This window comes from Chiloscyllium punctatum, chromosome 27 (genome assembly GCF_047496795.1).
Source record: "Chiloscyllium punctatum isolate Juve2018m chromosome 27, sChiPun1.3, whole genome shotgun sequence".
In the NCBI taxonomy this organism is placed as follows: Eukaryota; Metazoa; Chordata; class Chondrichthyes; order Orectolobiformes; family Hemiscylliidae; genus Chiloscyllium; species Chiloscyllium punctatum.
In genome coordinates this window covers 6,248,468-6,272,300 of record NC_092765.1, presented here as the reverse complement: position 1 = coordinate 6,272,300, position 23,833 = coordinate 6,248,468, and the positions used below count along the sequence as shown (strand labels likewise).

The 23,833-nt window shown below is 42.4% G+C and overlaps 1 protein-coding gene across 10 annotated transcripts in view; it reads right to left on the bottom strand.

The window, feature by feature from the left end:
- Window positions 1-5,935: 5,935 nt before the first annotated feature.
- The window catches only part of scmh1 (Scm polycomb group protein homolog 1), a 198,471-nt gene continuing 180,573 nt past the window's right edge, over window positions 5,936-23,833 (bottom strand). For 9 of the 10 annotated variants that reach the window (XM_072547970.1, XM_072547978.1, XM_072547974.1 and 6 more), the window contains 7 exons: window positions 23,609-23,738; window positions 22,062-22,262; window positions 21,015-21,203; window positions 20,206-20,337; window positions 19,879-20,079; window positions 15,518-15,663; window positions 5,936-12,142 (listed from right to left, as the gene is read on the bottom strand). In XM_072547970.1, coding sequence (XP_072404071.1) covers window positions 12,017-12,142; window positions 15,518-15,663; window positions 19,879-20,079; window positions 20,206-20,337; window positions 21,015-21,203; window positions 22,062-22,262; window positions 23,609-23,738 — 1,125 coding nt within the window. In that variant the 3' untranslated portion in view covers window positions 5,936-12,016. The remainder of the gene's footprint in view (window positions 12,143-15,517; window positions 15,664-19,878; window positions 20,080-20,205; window positions 20,338-21,014; window positions 21,204-22,061; window positions 22,263-23,608; window positions 23,739-23,833) is intronic. The other variant, XM_072547977.1, reaches the window with a different exon arrangement.

Genomic DNA, 23,833 nt, shown 5'->3' with positions numbered 1-23,833 from the left:
CTGGGAAGTACTAAACTAATTATGCATCATGTAGACATAGGGGATGCTGTTTTCATTAAGCAACATCCTTAAAGGCATAGCCCTCTAAAGTAGGCACAGGTTCAAAAGGCGATTGAACGCATGGTCCAAGATGACGTAATCGAAGTGAGTTCCTGTGACAAGAGCTCAACCACAGTCATGGTGTCAAAACCAACTGGTACCCAACGGTTATGTGTGGACTATTGTAAAGTCAATGCAGTTACAAAGACTGATGCATATCCGATTCCACAGTTTGAAGACTGTGTTGAAAAGATGGGACAAGCAACTTATATTTCTAAGTTGGACTTGCTCAGAGAATACTGGAGGTACCTTTGTCCAAAAAAGTGAAGACAATTTTGGCTTTTGTAATGCAAAATAGACTGTATCAGTTTAAAAAAGTGCCATTTGGTATGAAAAATGTGCCTGCCAATTTCAGAGACTAATCAATAAGGTCATTTCTGGATTACCCAATTGTGTCATATATATAGATGACCTGGTGATTTTTAGTTACGCATGGAGGGAACATTTGCAACATTTGTTGGACTTGTTCAATGGAAGGCAGGCTTGGTGGTAAACCTGGCTAAAAGTTAATTTGTCAAAGCCCAAGTCACCTTCTTGGGCCATATTATTGGATACAGACAAATGGCTCCATAAAAGGTGCTTTTATGACCTTTTTTCAGGAGGTCATAAAAGCACAGGTTCTGAAATGTCTGGGGTTGGAGGGTTTCAGGGCCAATTTGATTATAGCTAACAGATACTGCCTCAGGAAAAAGGCTTTTAAGTTTAAAAAAAACACTTGTACAATGAAAGGGAGAGTGGCCAGTTCTCCCAGCTCAGCGTTTGGTCTGACTATTCACTGAAAACAGTCAGACGAATGCAAAAACAAAGGTAATTGGGGCGTTTTCCATACCACTGACAGAAAGAACAGTACTACATTTGAGTGGATTTTTATCAAAAATTCATACTGAACTTTAGCTGTGTGGTTGATCCACTCACTGAATTGCTGAAGACAGGTAAGAGGTTCCAGTAGACAGCGGGCTATCAGAAGGCATTTGATGGCCTGAAAGCTGTGTTAACCACTGCCTTAGTATTAGCCTCACCTAATGACACAAAGCCATTCTATGTTGCCAACGATGCGAGTGATGAGAGTGTCGGTGCTGTGCTCTTGCCAGAAGATGATGAGAAGATAGATAAACCTATTGGATATTTCTCCAGGAAATTGGACATTCACCACCAGAGATATTCAACAGTTGAGAAGGAGATTTTAACTTGGTGTTGGTGTTACAACATTTCAATGTTTATGTTATCAGTAATGTATCTGATGCACTGATCATAGCCCATTGAAGTTTGTGGAGGAATTTAAGGACAAAAATGCCAGACTGTTTAGATGGAGCTTGTTGTTACAGCCATTTAATTTGAAAGTTGTGCATGTGACAGGATGAGAAAAAGTGATTGCCGGTGTATTGTCGAGAAACGGAGACGTTCAGTGGCAGGAGTAAAACAGACTGAAACAGAATATAGTTGTGCATGTTTGCATGTTTATAGTCAATGTAATATATATGGGTATTGTAGAGTACTAACAGTTTAGGATTAAGGGGTTTTGAATTGAAGCCATCTTTGAATATTAATGGTTCTTTTTTTTAAGGGGGAAGGTGTGCAGATGCTGCTCATTTAACAAGGTTGTGGTTGTCCTTGGTTCTTTTTTCAGGAGGTCATAAAAGCACAGGTTCTGAAATGTCTGGGGTTGGAGGGTTTCAGGGCCAATTTGATTATAGCTAACAGATACTGCCTCAGGAAAAAGGCTTTTAAGTTTAAAAAAAACACTTGTACAATGAAAGGGAGAGTGGCCAGTTCTCCCAGCTCAGCGTTTGGTCTGACTATTCACTGAAAACAGTCAGGCAGTTGTAAAAGCTGCTGGACCCAAAGAAGCAGGTCCATGCTGAACCTCCTCTCTCTCTGACATCTCTCCTGTAAGACCCAGGGTTTGATTTTACCTTTTGTGCCAAGGGATGTTTATGGGGATTGTTGCAAATATTTGGAACAGCATCATTAACTTGGATTTTCTGATAGGTTGAGTTATTCAGCATTCTGTTCTTTTTTGTTTGTGTTCCATTCGGTAATCTTGTAAATACATTGTTTTGTTTAAAACTACGTGGTTTGACCAACTGCATCCCTCCTGGAATATCCGCCATACACCAAAACAACTAGCAAATTTAGGGTCTGGGCTACTTTCTTGAAATGTTTTGAGGAGATAGGCCATGTCTGGAATACTGTGATTAGGTTTGAATCCCCTTATTTAAGCAAAGATATCATTGGAGGTAGTTCTGTTGCCATTTAACACAAACATTGGTCAGCCACATGAATCAATTGGAGTTCTCTTTCAATCTGAGAAGGTAGACATTAATGAAGAAACTTGTGGCAGAACAGCAACTAAAATTAAAGTTGGGAAACGATCCTGAAAGCAGCAGTGAGGGAAAATGTTTCATCCTCGAGGATGACTTTATTGAAGCAGGAATGCTAGAGTATTTATTTATGTTAGAATCACAGAAAGAACTCAATGAATTCAACCCAGAAGCATTGACCTGGGAGCTAAATTAACTCACGACCACTTGACACTGACGTAGAAGAAGTCACTGTAGAACCAAATAAAACCTTTTTTTATTATTTCAAATGAAAATTTGGATACAGATGTTGAGTTTTTATTTTTCCAAGATCAATGTTATTCTTAATTGGAGTCAGAGACTGAGTGCACAGAGCTGACAGAAGATTTTAACACCATCAAGATTTGATGGATTTCCTTAATGTCACAGTACATTTTACAAAGAATCTATAGCCATATGTAAAATTGGAAAATAGGACCAGAGCAGATATATTGTCCAGAGTGTGAAAAATGATTGAACAAGTTAAGAATTTAAGATTAAGATGACAAGGAATTGTTGAAGTCCTGTACAGAAGATGAAGGAAGCTGGATGGATGAATATTTCCTGTTGTGTTGTCTACATGCCATCTGCCTTGGAATGAAATTAATTTATAAACAGCCTGTCATTTCTTTTTCGAGGTATGTAAGAGACCACATCTTCTGATTTTTTTTGCACTATGGATTAAAATGAGCAAATTGGACACTGTCACAGTGCTGTCAAGTTCGGGAGGTGCTGACTTCTGACTGGCTGCTCACTCCAGCTGGAAGGGACAGATTGCTCTGGGATTTTAATTGCGATGATAAAGGCACCACCAGCCAATCAGTACCCAGACTGACAGGCGATCCAGCAGGACTTCTGACACAATAGGCCACAAGTATCTCCTCAAAAACATCTTCTGCTTTTGGACTTAGTCTAAGAACAGGAAAAATCCACCCAGAGTCTGTCTGCAGCGGCATGACAGTGATAAATGATGAACTATTTATTTCCAAATTTCAGCATCTAATTTTAATACCTGGCAATTCCATGGACTAAATGCATTTAAACAGCAGATACTGTATATGGAAACACCACCACCTTCGAGTTCCTTTCCAAGGTGACTCACCATTCTGGCTTGGAAATATATCGCCGTTCCTTCACTGTTGCTGGATCAAAATCCTGGAATTCCCTTCCTAAGGGCATTATGGGTCAACTCAAGCCAGATGGACTGCAGCGGTTCAAGAAGGCAGATCACCATCCACCAGTTTCTCAAGGAGTAACAAGAGATGGGCAATAAATGCTGGCCAGCTGGTGATACCCACATGAATTTTTTAGAAAATTAAAAAGGGAAAAAATGACTTTAAATAACTGCAATCACCTAACCATTGACTGGCTTATGTCAGGAAACGCACACATGGTAAACAAAGACAGTCTGAGACACTGAGACCACTCAGCCCAGTCACTACCCCTGTTCCAATCTACACAGGTTTCGCATAATGGAGATGAAAGAAATCACCTGCACTGACCAAGCTACATTTCTGAACTTCATTCTCCTGCCTTTGACCTGGAACCCTTGATCCTCTTAGTAATCAAGAACTTACCTACCTTTGTCTTAAATAACTCAATGACTTGGTCTCCACACCCTTCTATGGCAATGAGTTCCACAGATCCACCACCCTCTGGTTGAAGAAATTCCTCCTCATCTCACCTTAAGGCTGTGCACTCTGATCCTAGTCTTGCCTATTCATGGAAACATCTTCTGCATGTCCACTCTCACTAATCAGAACTCCCATCATCCTTCTAAACACCCCTCCTCAACCACTACTCCTTTGACAGGCCCTTTATTCCCAGGATCATTCTTGTAAAACTCCTCTGTTCCCCTTCCAACGCTACCACAACTTTTCTTAGCTATGGGGCCCAAAACTGAGCAGAATATTCTAAATGCGATCTAATCACGGCCTTATACAGCCTCAGCATCACATTCCTGCTCTTGTATTCTAGCCCTCATAGAATGAATGTTAACGTTGCATTTACCTTACTAACTGACAACTGAACCTGTATATTAACCTTAAAAGGATCCTGAACTAGGATTCACAAGTTCCTTGGTGCTTCTGATTTCCAAAGCTTCTCCCCATTTAGAAAATAGTGCCTGTATTCTTCTGACCAAAGTGCAAATCTTGCTTTCCCACAGTGTATTCCGTCTGCCAGTTCTTTGCCCACTCTCCTAGCCTGTGCAAGTCCTTCTGCAGCCTCCGCACTTTGTCAGCACTAACTGCTCCTCCACCTCTCTTTGTGTCATCTGCAAACTTAGCAACAATGCCCTCAGTTCATTCATTCAGATCATTAATGTATAGTGTGAATGGTTGTGGTCTCAACATGGACATGTGCAGACCTCCACTAATCACCAGTTGGCACCCTGAAAAAGACTACTTTATCCCTACTGTCTGCCTTCTACTAATCGTCTATCCATGCCAGAACCTTGCCCTCACACTGTGGGCTTAATATTGCATTAAATTGCTCTTTCACACCTTGCAATCGGCTCCTTATTGTTTTTGCTGAGCGAGTTAACTAATTGGGGAGAGTTAAAAATCACACAACACCAGGTTATAGTCCAACAAGTTTATTTGGAAGCACTAACTTTCGGAGCACTGTTCCTTCACATCTACCTGATGAAGAAGCAGCGCTCCGAAAGCTAGTGCTTCCAAATAAACCTGTTGGACTATAATCTGGTGTTGTCTGATTTTTACCTGTCCCCAATTAGTTCTCCTGCTCCTCGAATGCTGCCTGACCTGCTGTGCTTTTCCAGCACCACATTCTCGACCCTGATTTTTAACTTTGCCCACCCAGTTCAACACTGGCTCCTCCAAATCAAAACTGGGGAGAGCTGTAGCCTTGTGCTCGAGAAGAATTTTAGACATTTGTGTGGCCAACCAATGAGGTTGTAAAGAGCTGTGCTGACTCACCTGGTCGTAACAACTGGCATCATTGGCTGCCTTCACCATTGTCTGTAAAAGTGAATACCTTGCACCTTCTTCCTAGTAAAACAATTAGGCTTTCTTCAATCTATAAAGAGTCCCATCACCTAGACCAAGTGAGCGGATAAAGGTCATTGGACAAGAGATCAGAAACACCTCCAGAGGTGTAACTATGTCCGAGTGCAATGATGGATCGTGTCATAAAGGCAGGGAAATGGCAGATTCAGATCTTGGTTTGTACAGAGATGGTTGATGACCACAGTGGAGGTATTGGCATCAAACCATTTGCCATGGTCTGTGAAACTGAGGTGAGTCAGAAGTAACCTTTTGAGGGACACAGTGCCTAATATCTAGCATTCCATGTAGGAAAGTACATTAGGCAAAGACAGTAACTGACTGACTTGTGATCATCGTCCTGCTCACTAGCCTTTGCTACACACAGTTGATCATTGAGGAAATATGCTTACCTGCAAGAATCAATAATCACCCAGAAATCATATACCGCGTCTGGAGCAAATGAGAATATGGACGAATGTCAACTGCAGGTTTTACAATAAATTATTGGTTTATTTAATGACCAAAGTCATGTACTGATAATCAATGTACAACTGACATCTTTGTTAAATCAAGTGCATCACATTGGTAGCCATGCCTGATTGGAGTGCTACATACTGGGGGGGACGGGGGGGAGGGGGGCTGCTGCAAGACTGAGAGAATGTGATACTTCGCTCCTGGGTTAGTGTACTACCACAGACAATGTTTGGCAAACTGTACAAACAAGAAGATTCACAATCATCCTGTCCTTAATGAACCTCAGTTGTATGTAGTCAATAGCTTATTGTTTTATCCCAGGCATCTGGTTTTAAAAGTATCCAGGAATAGGTCTCATTGCCTAGACTGATCTTCATGAATAATTAACGCCGAGAGGCTTTCTGAGCAGTTTATCACATATGGTAGACAATGACACTATCACAAAACCGCAGCAGCAATAAGATTCAGTCTTTTAACAGCTTTTTGTTGGCTATTACAGGTCAGAATTAGTCAGAAAGAAATCTCTCTGATTGGCAATCAAGGCAAAACATCTTTTCCATCCTCCTGGTTGTTCTGTATCACATTGTAACAAAAAGAAACACACTTTGGTACAAATCAAACCTGCAATAGTGAGTCAGGCGCTATGAACGTATCCACAAACTTGGGATAATCATTGAGATTAACTTTACCCCCAGGTGTATACTAGTGTGCTAAAACCAAAACATTTTGTCATTCAGTTTTAAAAAAAGAATTTAACACTGGTGTTAATACTTTCATTATGTTATGCATTTAAGTCCAAATTTAAGGAGGATTGTTTTAGGGACTTTTCCTTCTTCTAGTCGCCCAGCCAGTGATACCCACATCCCATGAATGAATTTTAAAAGAAGGTCATCTCATTGCTATGACAATATTTTTGGTCACATATGATGCATTATCTGGACATTCTTGAGCTAACTCTTTCCTGAGGTGACATTTGTTCTCAATTGGCATTGACTGGGAGTCATGAAAAGAATGTTGTAGGTTTTCGAGGTGTTAACAGCTCACTGGGAAATTCACCCACATGTACACCACAGGGACGGAGAGAATCAAGGTTCTGTCTAAAGTGTGAAGTTCGCCAACTACTTGTATTGTAATTAGTCAATGAATAGAATCATCTGTATTAACACTTTCCACTGGGTACAGCCTGAATAGGAATAATTTCTACAATAAATGGCCTTAAAAATAGGACAAGAAATTGACCAGTTAGCCCACTGATACTGTGTATGGAGTTTATTCACCATGCAAGGCTTCCTGAACTATTTTTCCCCAATACTGGCTCCACCAGACAATCTAGCTATCAGATTCATAATCTCTTCCAGAGAGAATTCCGACTCTGAACTGTCTCTGGTAAAATAAAACACCAAATTTAATTAGTTTCAGTTCTTTGATGGGTTACTTTGCAAGACAGGAATAAAATGAGGGAGGAGGGACAAAGAAGATGGATAAGCTAACCATGGATAATCTTGTAAACAGCCAAACTCATGTTTTATACATGGTGAGTGATTGGAGGCAAAAACCGTATTGAAGATCACATACAGTATAAATTATTTTTTTTCTTCAATTTACTCAAAGATGGTGGCTATTCATTGATCAGAATTTAATATATTATTCCAAGCTTTTGACTTACTGCTGCAAGATAACTTATTTTGTTAACTGCAGCTCTCTCCATCTTGTAGATGATGTATACTACTGCTACTGAGAGTTGGTGGTGGAGGGAGTGGATGTTTCTAGAGAGACTTCGTTTTGTAGGGGTGGCTGGGATAGCAGCTAAACAGTTCAGCAGCTCAACCTGCTTAACACATCATGAGCCCTTGTTCTATTTCTCGATGAACACATTTAAACAACAAACTAGAACATAAACAACCGTTTCCCATTCTGAATGGTGTTCAGGTTATTAAATTGATGATTTAAAAACAAGCTCTTTGTTCTCCTCTGAGAATTAATCGCTGGGACATGTAGCCAAAAGGAAGTGGATTCAACAGGATCCCACGACCTACCCCGCTCCACTCAAGACTTTCCTAAGGGTTGGTCTTGAGGAAGGAAGTGGCCGGTTAGCTGTTCCTTAAGGTGAAAGGTGATGTCAGCCACAGGAGGACCTGCCTCCAATAGAGGGGTCTTGTTGGGGGTCCAGTTGATTGACCTCCACGAGAGGTGGGAAAGTGAGAATGGTGGGGCCGATATTGGAGAAATCATTGTGGGTAGAGGTTGTGATGAAGAGGAAACTAGCCAGGGCCTCCTGAGTAGGGAAGATCCTCCAAAGGGGTGGAGTTTGAGGGCATTTTAAGGAGAAGACCCAGTCTGCCAGACAGTGTTTGGCAAACTGCACGGCCAAGCAGAATGCCAGAACTTTCAGAATCTTCCCGTCCTTAAAGAACTGTGGTCAGTTATTCCCAGTCAATAGTGCAGGACTGCTTGGCAGAAGCCTCTTTCACTATTGGTTAGTGACAGGATGGGCCCCATAAGTGGGTTTTGGCTGACCACATAAGGACTTTAATTGCCCTATGGGTGGGTGACATGCCTCATCCCCCACTAGGGATAAAATAGTTTTTATTTTTATAGTTCATCCATGGGATGTTGGGTGTCACTGTCTGGGCCAGCATTTATTGCCTATTCCTAGTTGCTCTTCAGAAGATGGTGGTGAGCTACCTCCTTGAACCACTGCATGTGTGTGGTAAAAAGCCAGAGTATTGACCCAGTGACAGTGAAGGAGCGACGTATATTTCCAAGTCAGGATGGTGAGTATCTTGGAGGGGAACTTGCAGGGGCTGGTGTTCCCATATATCTGCTGCCCTGGTCCTTCTAGATGGAAGTGATCATGGGTTTGGAAAACACTGTGTCAGAGGCCTTGATGAATTTCTGCAGTCCATCTTGTAGATGGCATACACTAATTGTTGTAAGCGTCAGTGGTGGATGGAGTGGATGTTTTTGGATATGGTGCCAATCAAAGGGGCTGCTTTGTCCTGGATGGTGTCAAACTTCTTGAGTGTTTGAGAGGAACTGCTTTTAACCAGGCAAATGGGAAGTATTCAATTACACTCCTGCCTTATACGTAGTAGAGTGCTCTTGGGGAGTTAGGAGGTGAGGTACTTGCTGCAGATTTCCCGGCCTCTGACCTGCCCTTGAAGCCACTGTATTTATATGGCTAGTCTAGTGCAGTTTCTGGCCAATGGTCACCTCCAAAATCTTGATATTGTTAGGATTCACTGACATTCACCATTGAATGTCAAATAATGATGGTTAGATTCTCTCTTCTCAATCATTTGGCATGCATGCGACGTAGATGTAACTTGCCACTTATCAGCCCAAGCCTGGATATTGTTAGGAATCACTAATGGTGCTGAACATAGCGCAATCATCAGCAAACATCTCAAGTTCTGACATTATGATGGACGGAGGGTCATTGATAAAGCAGCTGAAGATTGTTGGGCTGAGGACACTACCTTGAGGAATCCTGCAGAGTTGTCCTGAAGCTGAGATGACTGACCTCCAACAACCACAAACAATAGGAAGCTATGTGTCAGGCATGACTCCAGCTTGCGGAGAGTTTGCTCCTTGATATCCAGTGATTTCAGTTTTTCTAGGGCTCCTGGGGTCTGGGTGGGTTACCGTTCGGAGGGTCAGTGTGGACTGGTTGGGCCGAAGGGCCGGTTTCCACACTATAGGGAATCTAATCTAATCAACTGTGGCCTTGATGTCAGTGCTGTTATCTCACCTCCCCTCTGGTATTCAGCTCTTTTGTTCTAGTTTGAACAAAGGCTATAATGAGGTCAGGAGCTGAGTGACCCTGGCATTGGTCAGCAGGTAAGTAAGTGCTGCTTGATAGCACTATTGATGACATCACTTTATTAATGATCAAAGGAAGATTGATGGTAATTGGCCAGGTTGAATTTGTCCTGCTTTTACTAAATACCCCTGGGAAATTTTCCACATTGTCAGTAGATGGTGTAGCTGTGCAGGAACAGTTGGGTGAAGGTGCAACAAATTTTGAAGCACAAGTCTTCAATACCATTGCCAGAATGTTGTCAGAGCCCATAGCCTTTGCAGTATCCAGTGCCTGTAACCTCTTAACTTGCCCCTACGTCCCTACTCTGCCTTCAAACCCAACAGCTAGAAGGGAGCATTAAATCTAGGCCATGGAGAAATTGAGGCAAATAGCATAGATGTGTTTAGGGGGAAGCTGGATAAACACATGAGGGAGAAAGCAACGGAGGATAGACTGATGAGTTACAATGAGGCAGATGGGTGGAGACTTGTGTGAACTGTTAGACACTGACCAGGTCAGCTGAATGGCCTGTTCCTGTCCCAGAAAGAAAAACCTATAAAATTGGTAAATGAGATATACTGGTCCAACTCATCTTGTATGACTTAAAATGGAGGAACTAGTATGATTATTAATAAAAGCAGAAAATAGCAGAGAAACTCAGCAGGTCTGGCAGCATCTGTACAGCGAGAAGTAGAACCAACATTTCAAATACCATCTGAGTCTTTAGGCTCTTCTGCAATTTTGAATTCAAAACTTGAACTCGAAACATTAACTCTGCTTTCTCTCCACATATGTTGCCAGACCAGCTGAGTTTCTCCAGCAATTTCTGATTTTATTTCAGATTTCCAGCATTGACAGCGTTTTCCTTTTATTTCAGTCCAAACAATATGATCATTTCCAAGCATTGCTGATCTTTCCCTCTGGGGTACAAACTGCACAATATCGGAACAGTCACATAATTAAATCAACAGTAAAGCCTGTTTTGCCCAATAATCCAGTCTGCACAAGATAAACCAATCTCAGCTTAGATGGTCATCTCTATTTTACAATGAGCTTTCGGTGCTTTGGGCTTGGAGGTTGAAGAGAAGTCAGAATTCCAATTCTCAATTATTAACTGGCATCTCCTCCTGGAGAGGGCATGTGGGCAAAGGCAGGGTTGGGCTTCAATGTAACTTCTCCAAAAGTTTAACCACCTGTCAACTTCACAACTGGCAGAGAGTGACCAGCACCCATTGAAACTGTATCCTAGCAACTGTCTTCAGAAGGGTTTTGGGGGGGGTGGGAGGGGAGTGGATGACCATGAAGTATTGGCAAAGCATACATTTTCCTTTCAAAAAAAGAGGCCATTTAAATTATGGATTTCCTTGGATCGACTTAGTTTGCAGTATTAATTGGACATTTGCAATATGCAAAAATGTAGAAACCACAAATGCCACATGTTCAATTCTGCTAAATAATATTTTGTACAAAACTTCAGAGTTGGTCACAAAAATGAAGAAACAATAAAATACAGCGTGTATTAGCAAAAGAAAAAGGGACTGTACATAGTGTTGCAGTACAGAAATTAGATTCTTGCTACAAAAAGAATACTGACTCTTTTTGTCATTAAAGGAATAACAACACCTTCTCTATTTTTCTCCTCAGAGTCTTAGTTTAGAAGCTTGATTTATAGAATATAAAAAATTCCTTTAACTTACTTTTAAAATTTTCTTCTCTGTTTGGAGCAAACTGAAGAAAAATAAAAGGCATCGCTTCATCACTGCTTTTGAGTCTCACTAACTCCTTCCAGCACTTAAAATGCATGAGAGACGTGACCAAATAGCATAAAGTGATTCTTGGTCACTAGCAGATGCCAATCACAGTGAAATGCTTGTACAACATACAGCCGGTCACACTGTAAGGAGGAATAAGTAATGCATAACTGAAAGAATCTTGTAAAATGAAATACAACTGCTACACAACAGCAATATCGAGAGCATTTTCCTAAAATGTTTCACGTCAGCTGGATAGAGACCTCCCCTATCCAATACTGAAAATTCAGAGTGGCTACATTTCATTGTAGGCTGCAGCCTTTACGTAGAAAATCTGTAAGTCCAAAGCTTTTCCTGTCATCAAGCACTGAAAAATCCTGTTCCGCTGGTATCACTGTTTTGCTGAAAGACACAGAGCATTTGAATGCTGAGCCAGAAGTGAGTAAATCCCCATTAATGTGCTCCTTTCAGTAGGGGGCGGGGAGTGGCTCCTTCTGGAGATTGGTAGTTTCCAAGTACCGTTCCGATACGATGAGTTCAAAATCAGAACTTGCCCTGTTTCAGTCTGTCAATGTGGTAGCAAATCTTCAAGGCTGGCCCCAGCTTCAGTCCCATATATTTCATCACCATATCACTCCGTAACAAAAGCAATGCCTTTCCATCAATTTCCTGCAACGTAAAGTACAATTCAGAGGCACAATTTATCCAAGTGAGCAAGAAATCAACTCATTTTATCCTGCAATAGTTGTCTTCAAAACATACACAATAACCAAACCTTAGATTTAGTTTTAGCGATTTTGACAATACTGATGAGTGTCACTCTCCCAGTGACAACACAAAGTAAAGACCTTGAACAAATGAGCATCATTTTCTAAACTGTAAATGCACTAATCTTTCCAAAGTCTGTTGGAATAATATGGGAAACTGATGTTTTGTACTGGGAGCTTTGGAACACTTTGAAACATTGGGTTCCAATGGAGTTCCATTAAATCAGTGCTCCAGGCAAACAGAACCACCAAAACCTTCCTTGGCACTTCGAATAGAAGTGAAGCATTAGTCACTTTGGTGTAGGATTGGGTTCTCAAAGGGGCTCCAACATGCAGCAGTGACATATTTACTCTTTATGTTTCTACAACAGTCTGACAGCCTCTTAATCGCTATGTCTTTTTTTTTGTAAAAATGCCATCAGCTTTCCATTTAAAGGCTTTTAAAACCAAATTCAAATTTTCAAAGTGTCTTGGGAGGGATTTATTTCATTGTCAATACTATTTGATTCTTCAAAAGGAAATGGAAGCAGAGTTTTGATTACTTTGAAGGCGGAGTTAAATGGATTCTTGATAAGCCAAGGAAATGAAAGTTTATTGGAGGGAAGCAGGAATGGAGATTGATCAGAATGGCCATGATTGTATTAAGTGGTACAGAAGGCTTGATGTATAAAGTACTCCTGCTCCTAACTTTTATGCTCCTATGATTAATGCTCCAGGTCTCTGGGCCTTTAGTTCAATAATAGAACCACTACATCTGTAGAGTCTAATGGTATTAGAAATAATCCCTTAAATCAGCCTATTTGCCAGATTTTCATAAATCCGAGGCAGCTACATAACCAGTGAAATAGGCACAAGATAATGAAACCGTGTGCAGTGCTTATGGGGTCCATACAAGGCAACATTTAGCAATCAAGGGCAGCATATGGGATTAAGCTGAAGGCTGTTATAAAACTAGGTACTCCTCATGTACAAACTTTTACATGAAGATTTGACTCTCAAGTGTCATAAATGTTCTGAACCCAAAGATGATGAAATATTCCACACTCTCACTGAGCCTTTAGTAGTTACAGTGGAAGTATAAAATTATGAGGGGTATAGATAGGGTAGACAGGGAGAAACTTTTCCCCTTCATGGAAAGATCGTTGATTGTGGGGGTGGGCATGCTTTTAAGGAAAAGGGCAGAGGATACAGAGGATGTCCTGATTGGAATGAGCTTGTCCAGGTGGATCTCGTTGACTGTGAGTTCCCTGATTGGGCCTGTTAACCTGGGTCAATCAGGGAGCCCTGGCTGACAGATATAAACAGGAGTCTCAGGGGGTCTTCTCATTCTAGGGACTGGCAATGAGCTGGCTGGTCAGAGCCCATGTACTGTGCACATGTAAATAAAGGGTGACTTGGTAGGATACCAGCCTCTGTGCAGTTTTTTCGGGGGATGAGGAAAAACATCTTCACCTAGATGTTGGTCAGAATGTGGAACTCACTGCCTGTAAGGATGGGACAGGTAAATACCCTCAAAACATTGAAGAAGTATTTCAATGTATGCTTTGGCATCACAAGTGCACAAGGGTATGTGCCAAGTGCTGGAAAATGTGATTCGAATAGTTAGATGGCAACAGACTTGATGGCCCAAGGGCCTTTTTCTGAGCTGTAGACCTTAATGATTCTTGGTAGACTCTTTGAAACAGGATGACCATGAGCAACAACATCACAACATTCCTCCTCACAGCAATTATTCCAAGGAATCACGAATCTGTGGAGTTCACTACACCAGAGTATAGTGACACCACAACATTGTGTATGTTTAAGGAAGAGATGGGCAGAATAGTCACTGTAATTAGTAATGGGTTGAAGGGTTACGGTAGCAGGCAGAAAGGTGGAGCTGAGGCTGAAACGAGAAGATCAGCCACAATTGCTTTAAGTGGAGCAGGCTTGAGGGTCTCAATAGCCTGCTCTTAGTTCTTATGTTCTTATTTAAAGGAGCTTATCACATATACTGCATGGCAAGGTTCATGTGGTACAGTCTAGGATATTCCAGACTTCATAATTTCAAACTATTTTATTACTTAACGACCATGGATGAGGAATGCCATGTAATTCTGAAAAGCAGGCTGAACACAAACAAAGTTTCCAGGAGAATTAAGCACACTTGGGTCCCATTTCCTGCAACACACCCAGAAAATCCAGTGTTTTTTCTAATTCCTTCATGGGATCTGGACTTCATTGGCTGGACCTGGCTTGGGTCCCTTTGGGTAGCAGAGTGGCTCAGTGGTTAGCACTGCTGCCGCACAGCACGAGGACAGAGTTCGATTCTGGCCTTGGGTGACTGTCTGTGAAGTTTGCACGTTCTCCCCGTATCTGCATGGGCTTTTTCTGGGTGCTCCTGTCTCCTCTCACTGTCCAAGGATGTGCAGGTTAGGAGGATTGGCCATGCTAGGTTGCCCTATAGTGTCCAGGGATGTGCAGGCTTAGGTGGGTTAGCCATGGGAAATGTGGGGTTGGGGGAATAAGGTTGGGGTTGTGTGGGATGCTCTTCGTAGTTTCGGTGTGGATTCAATGGGCTGAATGACCTCCTTCTGCACTGTAGAGGTTCTATGACAAAAAACGATTGAAGTAATCTTTTTCAAAAATAAGTGCCTTTAGCTACAATTCCCATGAAAAATTCACCTTTAATGTTCTCCAGGCAATACTAAATCTTTGGATTTTGAATTTATTGCAGCATGCAGACATTTGTCTGATTGGGATCAAGATTCTTTCATCAACTGGCTTCAAAAAAAGTGTAACTTGACACAGATACACACCACGCTTCACTGATCTGACGACGCACTGATATTGTACTGCTACAACAAAGCTCTTTGCAATAAATCATTTCTCTGTCTAAACATGGAAACCAGGGAGAAGCAGAAAGGTTGGACAAAAATCTTTAATAGGATTTCGTACTTTTTAATAAAAGAGAACCATAAATTAGGTAGGGAGGAAAATGTATAAATTAAAATGTACATCAAAATATCAGAATGGGAGGACGGATGAAAGGACTAGGGAGAATGGAAACATAACTTAAAAGAACTTTTTAATTAAAAATGTTATTTTGATACTTATGGGTCACTGCAATAACAAAGACACTTCTGAAAATTGACTTGCTTTATTATTGCAATGTTGGTGTTTGTTCAAGCATGATTTGGCTTCAGTTGAAAGCTTACAGACCAGAGATGGCCAATTTCCTGAACCATGCAACTGTTTAAGTGCAGGGCCAAGTGCCAATCCAGTGCTGTATACATACGTGCTTTCGAAATAGGTCTGCGTGAGGGCCCAGAGACTGTGGGTCTGCATCACGAACAAACTGCATCACGTCCTCTACAGTCCAGCTGGTTGGATCTCTGCTGATCAAACGAGGCGGATCCCTTGCTCCCATAAACCTGTCAGAACCTAGGAAACGGTCACAAAATGACAAGTGATTAGAATATGGGATTCCTCACCCTCTCCTCAAAGCCGTTCTGCAGAAAACGACACATTTTCAATGAAGAGTCCCAGTGCTACATAGAATGAAAACTGTTGCAATTCAACTTCACTTCTACTGTGACTAGGTTGAGATTAACCCTTTGAGTAGGTGAATACAATAACAAAGCACCTCCTGGAGCACATTCAGAGAATCCACTGCTTTTTTAAAATTTCATCATGGGCTGTGGACTTCGCTGACTGGACCTGCATTTATTGAGAGTGACTTGGAGGGGAACTTGTAGATGCGCATCTTCCCACCTATTCATGTAGCCCTGAACAGAGACAATGTATTCCTGCAGACTTGGTCTGAGGATACCTTTGGAGTCAGAGCTAGGTATCATTTAGGATGTTTAGCTGCAGAGAAGATTGTGTATAAAAGGTGCATAAGCAGTTGGAACTGTTAAATAAGGTTGCAAGAAATGTCACATCTGTCAGAGACTTGTCAAATTTATCAAGATTGGTCAGCATGTATTCTTTTTAAATGAGAATGCTTTTCTTGATTAAGTTCAGTCACCTGTATTATAGAACTTGAAGTAACAGAATTTTATTTTTCCTCATGCGTGAGTCCTTTTGGAAAAGCAGGAGAGTTGACATGGAGAGCAAAGAGGGAAAGGGTGGTGGACGGATGTTGATATTAAGTTGGCACAGGGTGTATTAGGGCATTGATAGAGGGGAATAGGGAGGCATAAGGAGTAAGAACTGGAGGAATTGTCTACGTTTTATTATTTTAGTGAGTTTTCAGAAGGTTTGTAGCTCAGGTTGAGGTTCTGGATTTAGGTTTGCTCGCCGAGCTGGAAGGTTCGTTTTCAAACATTTCGTCACCACACTAGGTACCATCAGCCAGCCTCTGGATGAAGCATTGGTGGCCTGGCCCACTTTCTATTTGTGTTTGGGGTTCCGAGGGTTGGTGATGTCATTTCCTGTGGTGACATCATTTCACGCGATGATGTAATTTCCTGTTCTTTTTCGCAGGCGGTGGTAAATGGGATCCAAGTCAATGTGTTTGTTGATAGAGTTCCGGTTGTTATGCCATGCTTCTAGGAATTCTCATGTGTCTCGCTGTTTGGCTTGTCCTAGGATGGATGTGTTGTCCCAGTCGAAGTGGTGTCCTTCCTCATTTATATGTAAGGATACTAGTGAGAATGGGTCATGCCTTTTTGTGGCTAGTTGATGTCCATGTATCCTGGTGGCTAGTTTTCTGTCTGTTTGTGGGCTACCATGATGCCAAGAGGTCTGAGCAGTCTGGCAGTCATTTCCGAGATGTCTTTGATAGAGGGGAGAGTGGCTAGGGTTTCTGGATGTATTTTGTCTGCTTGTTGGGGTTTGTTGTGTAGTCCACAAGCCCACCAACAAACTAAAACAGCAGCTAATGAAAGACCATCTTACAGACAACAGATAAAACTAATATCATTTACAAAATACCTTGCAAGAACTGAAACACACACTACATTGGACAAACAGACAGAAAACTAGTCAGCAGGATACATGAACATCAACTAGCCACAAAGAGACATAACCCACTCTCACTAGCATCCTTACATATGGATGAGGAAGGACACTATTTTGACTGGGACAACCCATCCATCCTAGGACAAGCCACCTAGGACAAGCTAAACAGAGGCACGCAAGAGAATTCCTAGAAGAATGGCTTTCCAGCCGGAACTCTATCAACAAATACATTGACTTGGATCCCATTTACCACCCCTGGGCAAAATAACAGGAAATGATGTCACCACAGGAAATAACATCACCAACCCAAGGACACCTAAACACAAATAGAAAGTGGACCATGCTTTCATTCAAAGGCTCACTGAAGATGTTACCTGGTATGGTGATGAAATGTCTGAAGACAAACCTTCCAGTTCAGTGAGCAAACCTACATCCATTTTATATGAATGTATAGACACAGTGCTGGAGACCAAAGGCAGGTTTTCTGATCAACGGAGAGTCCATTGGACTCGAAACTTTATCTCTACTTTCTCTCTCCAGATGCTGCTAGACATGGCGTGTTTCTCCAGCAATTTCTGTTACTCTTTCTGATCAATCTGCCTCTTCAGCTCTTCCTGCCTGGGGAACCCAACCCAACTTCCAATCCAGCCTCCAACAGCCAGGTGGAAAAATGGAATGCCTGGACTGTTTCCACAGGTCGCGTTTGTAGAATTGGGAACGTTCCTGACTGTCCAGGAATAAAAATCAGGGTCATTGACTACATAAACAAGGAAGCAATGGTGAACCTTCATAAGCACTGACTCAGCCACAGCTGGAGTTCTGTGTCCAGGCCACACTTCAGGATGAATGTGATGGCATTAGAGAGGGTTCAAGAAAGCTTCATGAGAATGACTCCAAAGCTGATGGCATTGATTGATTAGAAAGCTGGGGTTGATCTCCTTAGAGAGGGTAGATCGGAGATTTGATAGAGGTATTAGGAGGGATCTGGACAGCTATGTATGGAGCAACTGTTGGTAGAAATGTGGAGAATCAGAGGACACCAACTCACAGCAGAAAAACAATAGGTTTCATTAGGAAAAGCCATTTTTGTACAGTGAGTGATCTGAATCTAGCCTAAGACTATGGTGGGGGCAGATTGAATCATGGCTTCTAAGAGGGAGTAGGATAATTATCTTAAGTGAACACAATTGTAAAGCCACACTAGGAGAATGCAACGAAGGGGCCTGATTGAAACGATCTCACAGTGAACTGACAATTATTTCCACTTTAATCCATTCACAGGGTATAAGATCCACTGGTCAGCCCAGCATTCCTTGCCCATCACTACATGCCCTTGTGTAGGCAGTGGAAAGCTGTCAAATGGCCTCCGTCTGTCTCATCAGACTAATTCCTAGCTCAGCAGGACTGATGGATCGGTTAGGACTATATTCACTGGATTTTGGAAAAACAAGCAGATATATCATAGAAACCTACAAAATTCTAACAGAACTAGACAGGGCAAACACAGGAAGGATGTTCCCAATGACTGGGGAGTACAGAACCAAGGGTCAGAGTCTAAGGATATGGGATTGGCCATAAGGACTGAGATGAGGAGATATTTCCTCATCCAGAGAGTGGTTAGCCTCTAGAATCCACCACTGAAAAGGGCTGAGACCAAAACAATGAGCATTTTAAAGTGGTTTGATATAGTTCTTAGGGATCAAAGGAGATGGGGAGAAAGCGGGAACAGGGTACTGAGTAGGGTGATCAGCCATGATCATGTTGAATGGCCGAGCCCATGAAGGGCTGAATGGCCTACTCCTGTTCCTATTTTCTATGTTTCTATGTCCTGTAACCAGTTTATGTTGCCAAGGAAGAGTTCAGATATCCCTGATGGTTGTAAGGCTATTAGAGAACAGAGATTGGGAGGGAAGAGGATATAGAGGAATTTGTAAACAAGGGGGAAAATTTTGTAATCACAGTTTGCCTAATGGGGAACTAGTAAGGACAGGGATGGGGACTGAATGGGATTTGCTATGAGTCAGGGTCGACAGACAGTAGAGATTTCGGATGATGGCAAGTTTCCCAAATGTGGAATGGGTTTGACCAACCTGTAGTGCACTGCCACAATCTAAACTTAAGAGTAATGAAAGGCACAGGTATTTATCCTTATGAAATAATTATTGTTTAAATTGTCTGCATGAGCCTTTACCAGAACACAACTTTTAATAAGAAATAGGGACGTCACAGTGGTTCAGTGGTCAGCACTGCTGCCTCACAGTGCCAGGGACCTGGTTTCAATTCCACCCTCAGGCAACTGTCTGCGTGGAGTTTGCACATTCTCCCTGTGTCTGTCTGGGTTTCCTCCCACAGTCCAAGGATGTGTGCGTTAGGTGGATTAGCCGTGGGAAATGCAGGGTTACAGGGATAGGATGGGGTGGGAAGCTCTTCAGAACATCGGTATGGACTTGATGGGCCAAATGCCCTACTTCCACACTGTAGGGAGTCTATGAGGTATGATAGCTTGATGAGAATGGTTTCCTGATAAACCTATTCACTAAAACTCAATTTAACTCTAATCCGAGCGTGCAGCTTTGCTAATGATTAGATGAAATACACACAGATTGTGGGAAGCAGATGAACCAGCCTCCCAAAGGTTAAATGTTGAAAGCAAGCAGAGAAATGAGCCATGGGGAACTGGACAGAACATCTTACCTCCAGAACTAAGCTGTCGCAAGGTTCCTGCACTGCTTTGCGTTAGGCTCATTGAGTGATGCAGAGATCGAAAGGCTCGGAAATCCCTGGAATTCCGACAAGGAAGGCTGGACGAATTTACAGAATTAAGGGCAGAATCCATGGGATCTAGCCGGTGTTCCAGGGGACCTGGGTGCACATCTTCCAGTACAAACGTTTCAGCTGGAAAATTGCATTTGGCATGAAAAGTTAGCTTCATGAAAACACACACAGTATTACTAAGGTGAGACAAAACAAATTTCTAAAGAAGAACAATGAGACGCACAGTAGACCCAGTCAAGAACTTACCTTCTGAAGGATGCCGATCGGTTTTTGGTAGTTTGGGTGATAGAGGTGCGCTGAATGGTGGGGAATCCTGTGTGTATCTTTTTGTCCCTCTGCCTGGGCCCTGAACAGCTGCTCCTGCTGATTCGGTCTTTCCTGGTGAAAGATGAACAGCTATTTACTAAAATTGTGCCGTGCAGTTCCCTGAACCTTTCCTTTTCACTTGCTGGACGGGTTCTACTGCACCACGGTTCCCGACCCGCGGCGCACCCAACACATTTCCACCTCTCTTCAGTTCTGAAGAGTTGGACTCAAAAGTGTTAATTCTCTCCACAGATGCTGACAGCCCTGCTGAGTTTCTCTAGCAATTCCTGCATTGACTTCAAATTTCCAGCATCCACAGCGTTTTGCTTTTTTTTGAGCTGGCTTCGTTGTGGCTTCTCTTCCATGAGCTCTCACTCAATGAGAAGCCTCCTCCTCAGGAGGGAAGTCAACAAGTGAACAAATTCACATCTCTTCTCCCGAGCCACATGCATCCTATCCCAGACCTGGAGTATTTCCTCTGTGGTTGCTTAGTAAGGAATTATGTAATAGAAACAAGGAGATACCAGATTTGGTCCCTGCATTTTTGAATTAATATGCTGGAAATGATGATCGCTTATCTTCACTTCTCTTCTAATATTTAATTTTGATCAAATAGAATCTTGCAAAATGCTTTTTTGGACAAAATAAAGATGTGTCACATTTCCAGCACTTGCACAAATACCTTCAGGGAGAAACTTAATCAAAACGTGCTGGGAAAATCCTGAAGGGATCGTTCTTGCAGGCTGTACCTGGCATGAACCGGTCACTTCCATACTCGGTTGTGCTGTGATTAGCTGCACTGATCTGACTGAAAGGCTGATTCCCAAAGAGGTTGTCACATCGCAGACTGTGACACAGTTTCTCCAGAAAGCGCAGGGCGTAGACAACACTGTTTACAGCTGGCAGGTTTAACGTGTGCTGTTCACAGTCAAATGTGGCTAAGGAAACAGAACAAGGCAAACAAAAAAGAGAAAGAGATGAAATTAAGAATAATTCACTGAATTAAGGAACATCACAACGTATTGGTTATTAGTTCTTGTGGAAGAGGTACATTCTGTTTATCAGCCTAGTGATATTATCACTAGACTACTAATCTAAAAACTCAGCTAATGCTCAAATCCTGCTGTTGCAGATGGTGGAGTTTGAATTCAATAAGGAAGCTGGAATTAAGGGTCTAAAGATCACCATGAAACCCATTGTCGAAGAAACAATCTGGTTCGCTAATGTCCTTTAGCAAGGGAATTTGCCACCCTAAGCTGGTCTGGCCTATATGTGACTCCAGACCCACAGCAATGCAGTTGACTCTTTCCTGCCCTCTGGGCAATTAGGGATGGGCAGTAAATGGTGGCCCAGCCAGTGATGCCCATCCCTTGAGTGAATTAAAAAAAACAGGAATAACTACAGGTTTTCAACATATGTGTGAAGAATTCAATGTTACTTATAGCTTGTTTGTTTTAAATATGAACTCTTTGAGTTCTGCGCTAAAGTGCAAAATCTGCAATTAAATACCTGTCAGAATTCCAAACCCTGGGCTCTCAATGATTGCTTGTTGATGTGGTGGCATGCAACTCAATGCTGACATTTCCAATGGAAACGACCTCACGACAATTCCATGCAAATCTCTGTTGTGTAGAACTGTCCTGAGGATTTATCACCATGTCTGAAAGGAGTCAAATTTAGCACTTGTTCCTTCCAGACTATTTTAGGGGAACTGAGTTGCGTACAGAGTCAAAAGAGCGATGGCTGGAAGCAGAGCTTTCAATGGCATCACACTTTTGCGTCGGGGATTTACTTACCAGATATCACCTCTCCACCATGACCTTGCTTCAGGAAGGAGAACACCATTTTCTGGTTGTATGCACAATCGATGCAGGCTTGAACAGCCTGTTGCAGGACGACTGAAGCCCGAGCAGGTCCAAAGTGATCTGGAAGTTGCTGTACCTTTTTTCTGTCCAGGTGTGGTCCTGCATTGCCATTTTTGTTCAAGTAAACACAGACTGAACAAAACATACAGAAAATAGATCATTACATTCCACATCTTCACACAGAAGTCATAGGCAACCAATACTATACAAAGCTCAACACATTTCGGACAAAATAGGTAAGCACTGCAGGACAGGATCATCAGAGACAAGGGATTGTTCCCAATGTGCATCATCAACCCCCCTCCCCAACCCCTCTATGAACTAGGCCGCTCAGTGTGATAATGCAAAACGTTTGTCAGGCCTGAAAGTGCTCTGCTTAAGAGTCGGAGAGTCACAGGGCACAAGACCTTCAACCTTGTGAGTTTGCACCAACCTTCCTACACTAATCCCACTTTGCAGCACTAGGCCCATAGCCTTGAATGCTATGACCCTTCATTTGCTTATTCATGTACTGTTTAAAGGTCGTGAGGTTTCCCATCTCAATTCCCCTCCTGGGCAGTGCATTCCAGACCCCCCCCTCACTCTCTGAGGGAAATAACTTCTCCTAAAATCCCCTCTAAACTGCTTGACTTTAAAATTATGCTCCATCCATTTAAGGGGAACAGCTGCTTTCTATCTACACTGTATATGTCCCTCATAATCTTATACATCCCTATCAACCCATGTGGCATGGTGGCTCAGTGGTTGGCACTGCTACCTCACAGTACCAAGGACCCAGGTTCGATTCCAGCCTGGGGTGACTGTCTGTGTGGAGTTTGCATGTTCTCCCCATGTCTGCGTGCGTTCCCACCCACAGTCCAAAGATGTGCAGATTAGGGTGGATTGGCCAGTGGAAATAGTGTCCAGGCATGTGTAGGTTAGATGTATTAGCCATGGGTGGGGCAGGGTGAAAGCTCTTCAGAGGGCCAGTGTGGACTTGATGTGCTGAATGGCCTGCTTCCACACTGTAGGGATTCTGTGAACTTGTCCGACCTCTGTGCAAAGCTAAAATATAACATCCTGGTGAATCTCCTCTGCAATGCATTCAATCCTTCCTATTGAGTGGTGATTAGAATTGTACACAGTGCTACAGCTGTGGCCTAACCAAAGTTCTATACAGCTCCAACATAACCATCCCTTTTTCTATTTTTAAATAGTAATGCACCACCCATGGAGAGTATTTACCTCTCCACCCTTACAATCAAGACCACATTGATAAAGGCAAATGTCTTGTATATTTTTGTAACTGCCCTATAAACCTGTCCCGTCACCTTCAGGGATCTGTGGACAAGCATTCCAAGATTGCTCTGTTCCTCTGAGCTTCCTATTGGAACAGTAGGTATTAATACTTTAGTAATCTTGAAGACTCAGTTTAACAAATGGGTACTGCCAGCATTCAGAATCAGTTTGACTTAATGTTGAAGGCACTTTCAGCTTACCTGTTGGAGACTGCATAATGGCTGCACTGGGGATAGTGGCTGCATCTTGAGGAACTGTACTTGTGTCTGGTTCTGGTGTACTCGAGGTAGGGGAAGTTGGCACAGGATTCTGTAGGGCACGGGGTTTCCGCTGACAGAACAGAAAAACAATTTAGGGATCAAATCATTTGGGGCTTAATCAGAATTGCTTCACTGCAAGGACAAAAAGAAAATTCTAGACAACTC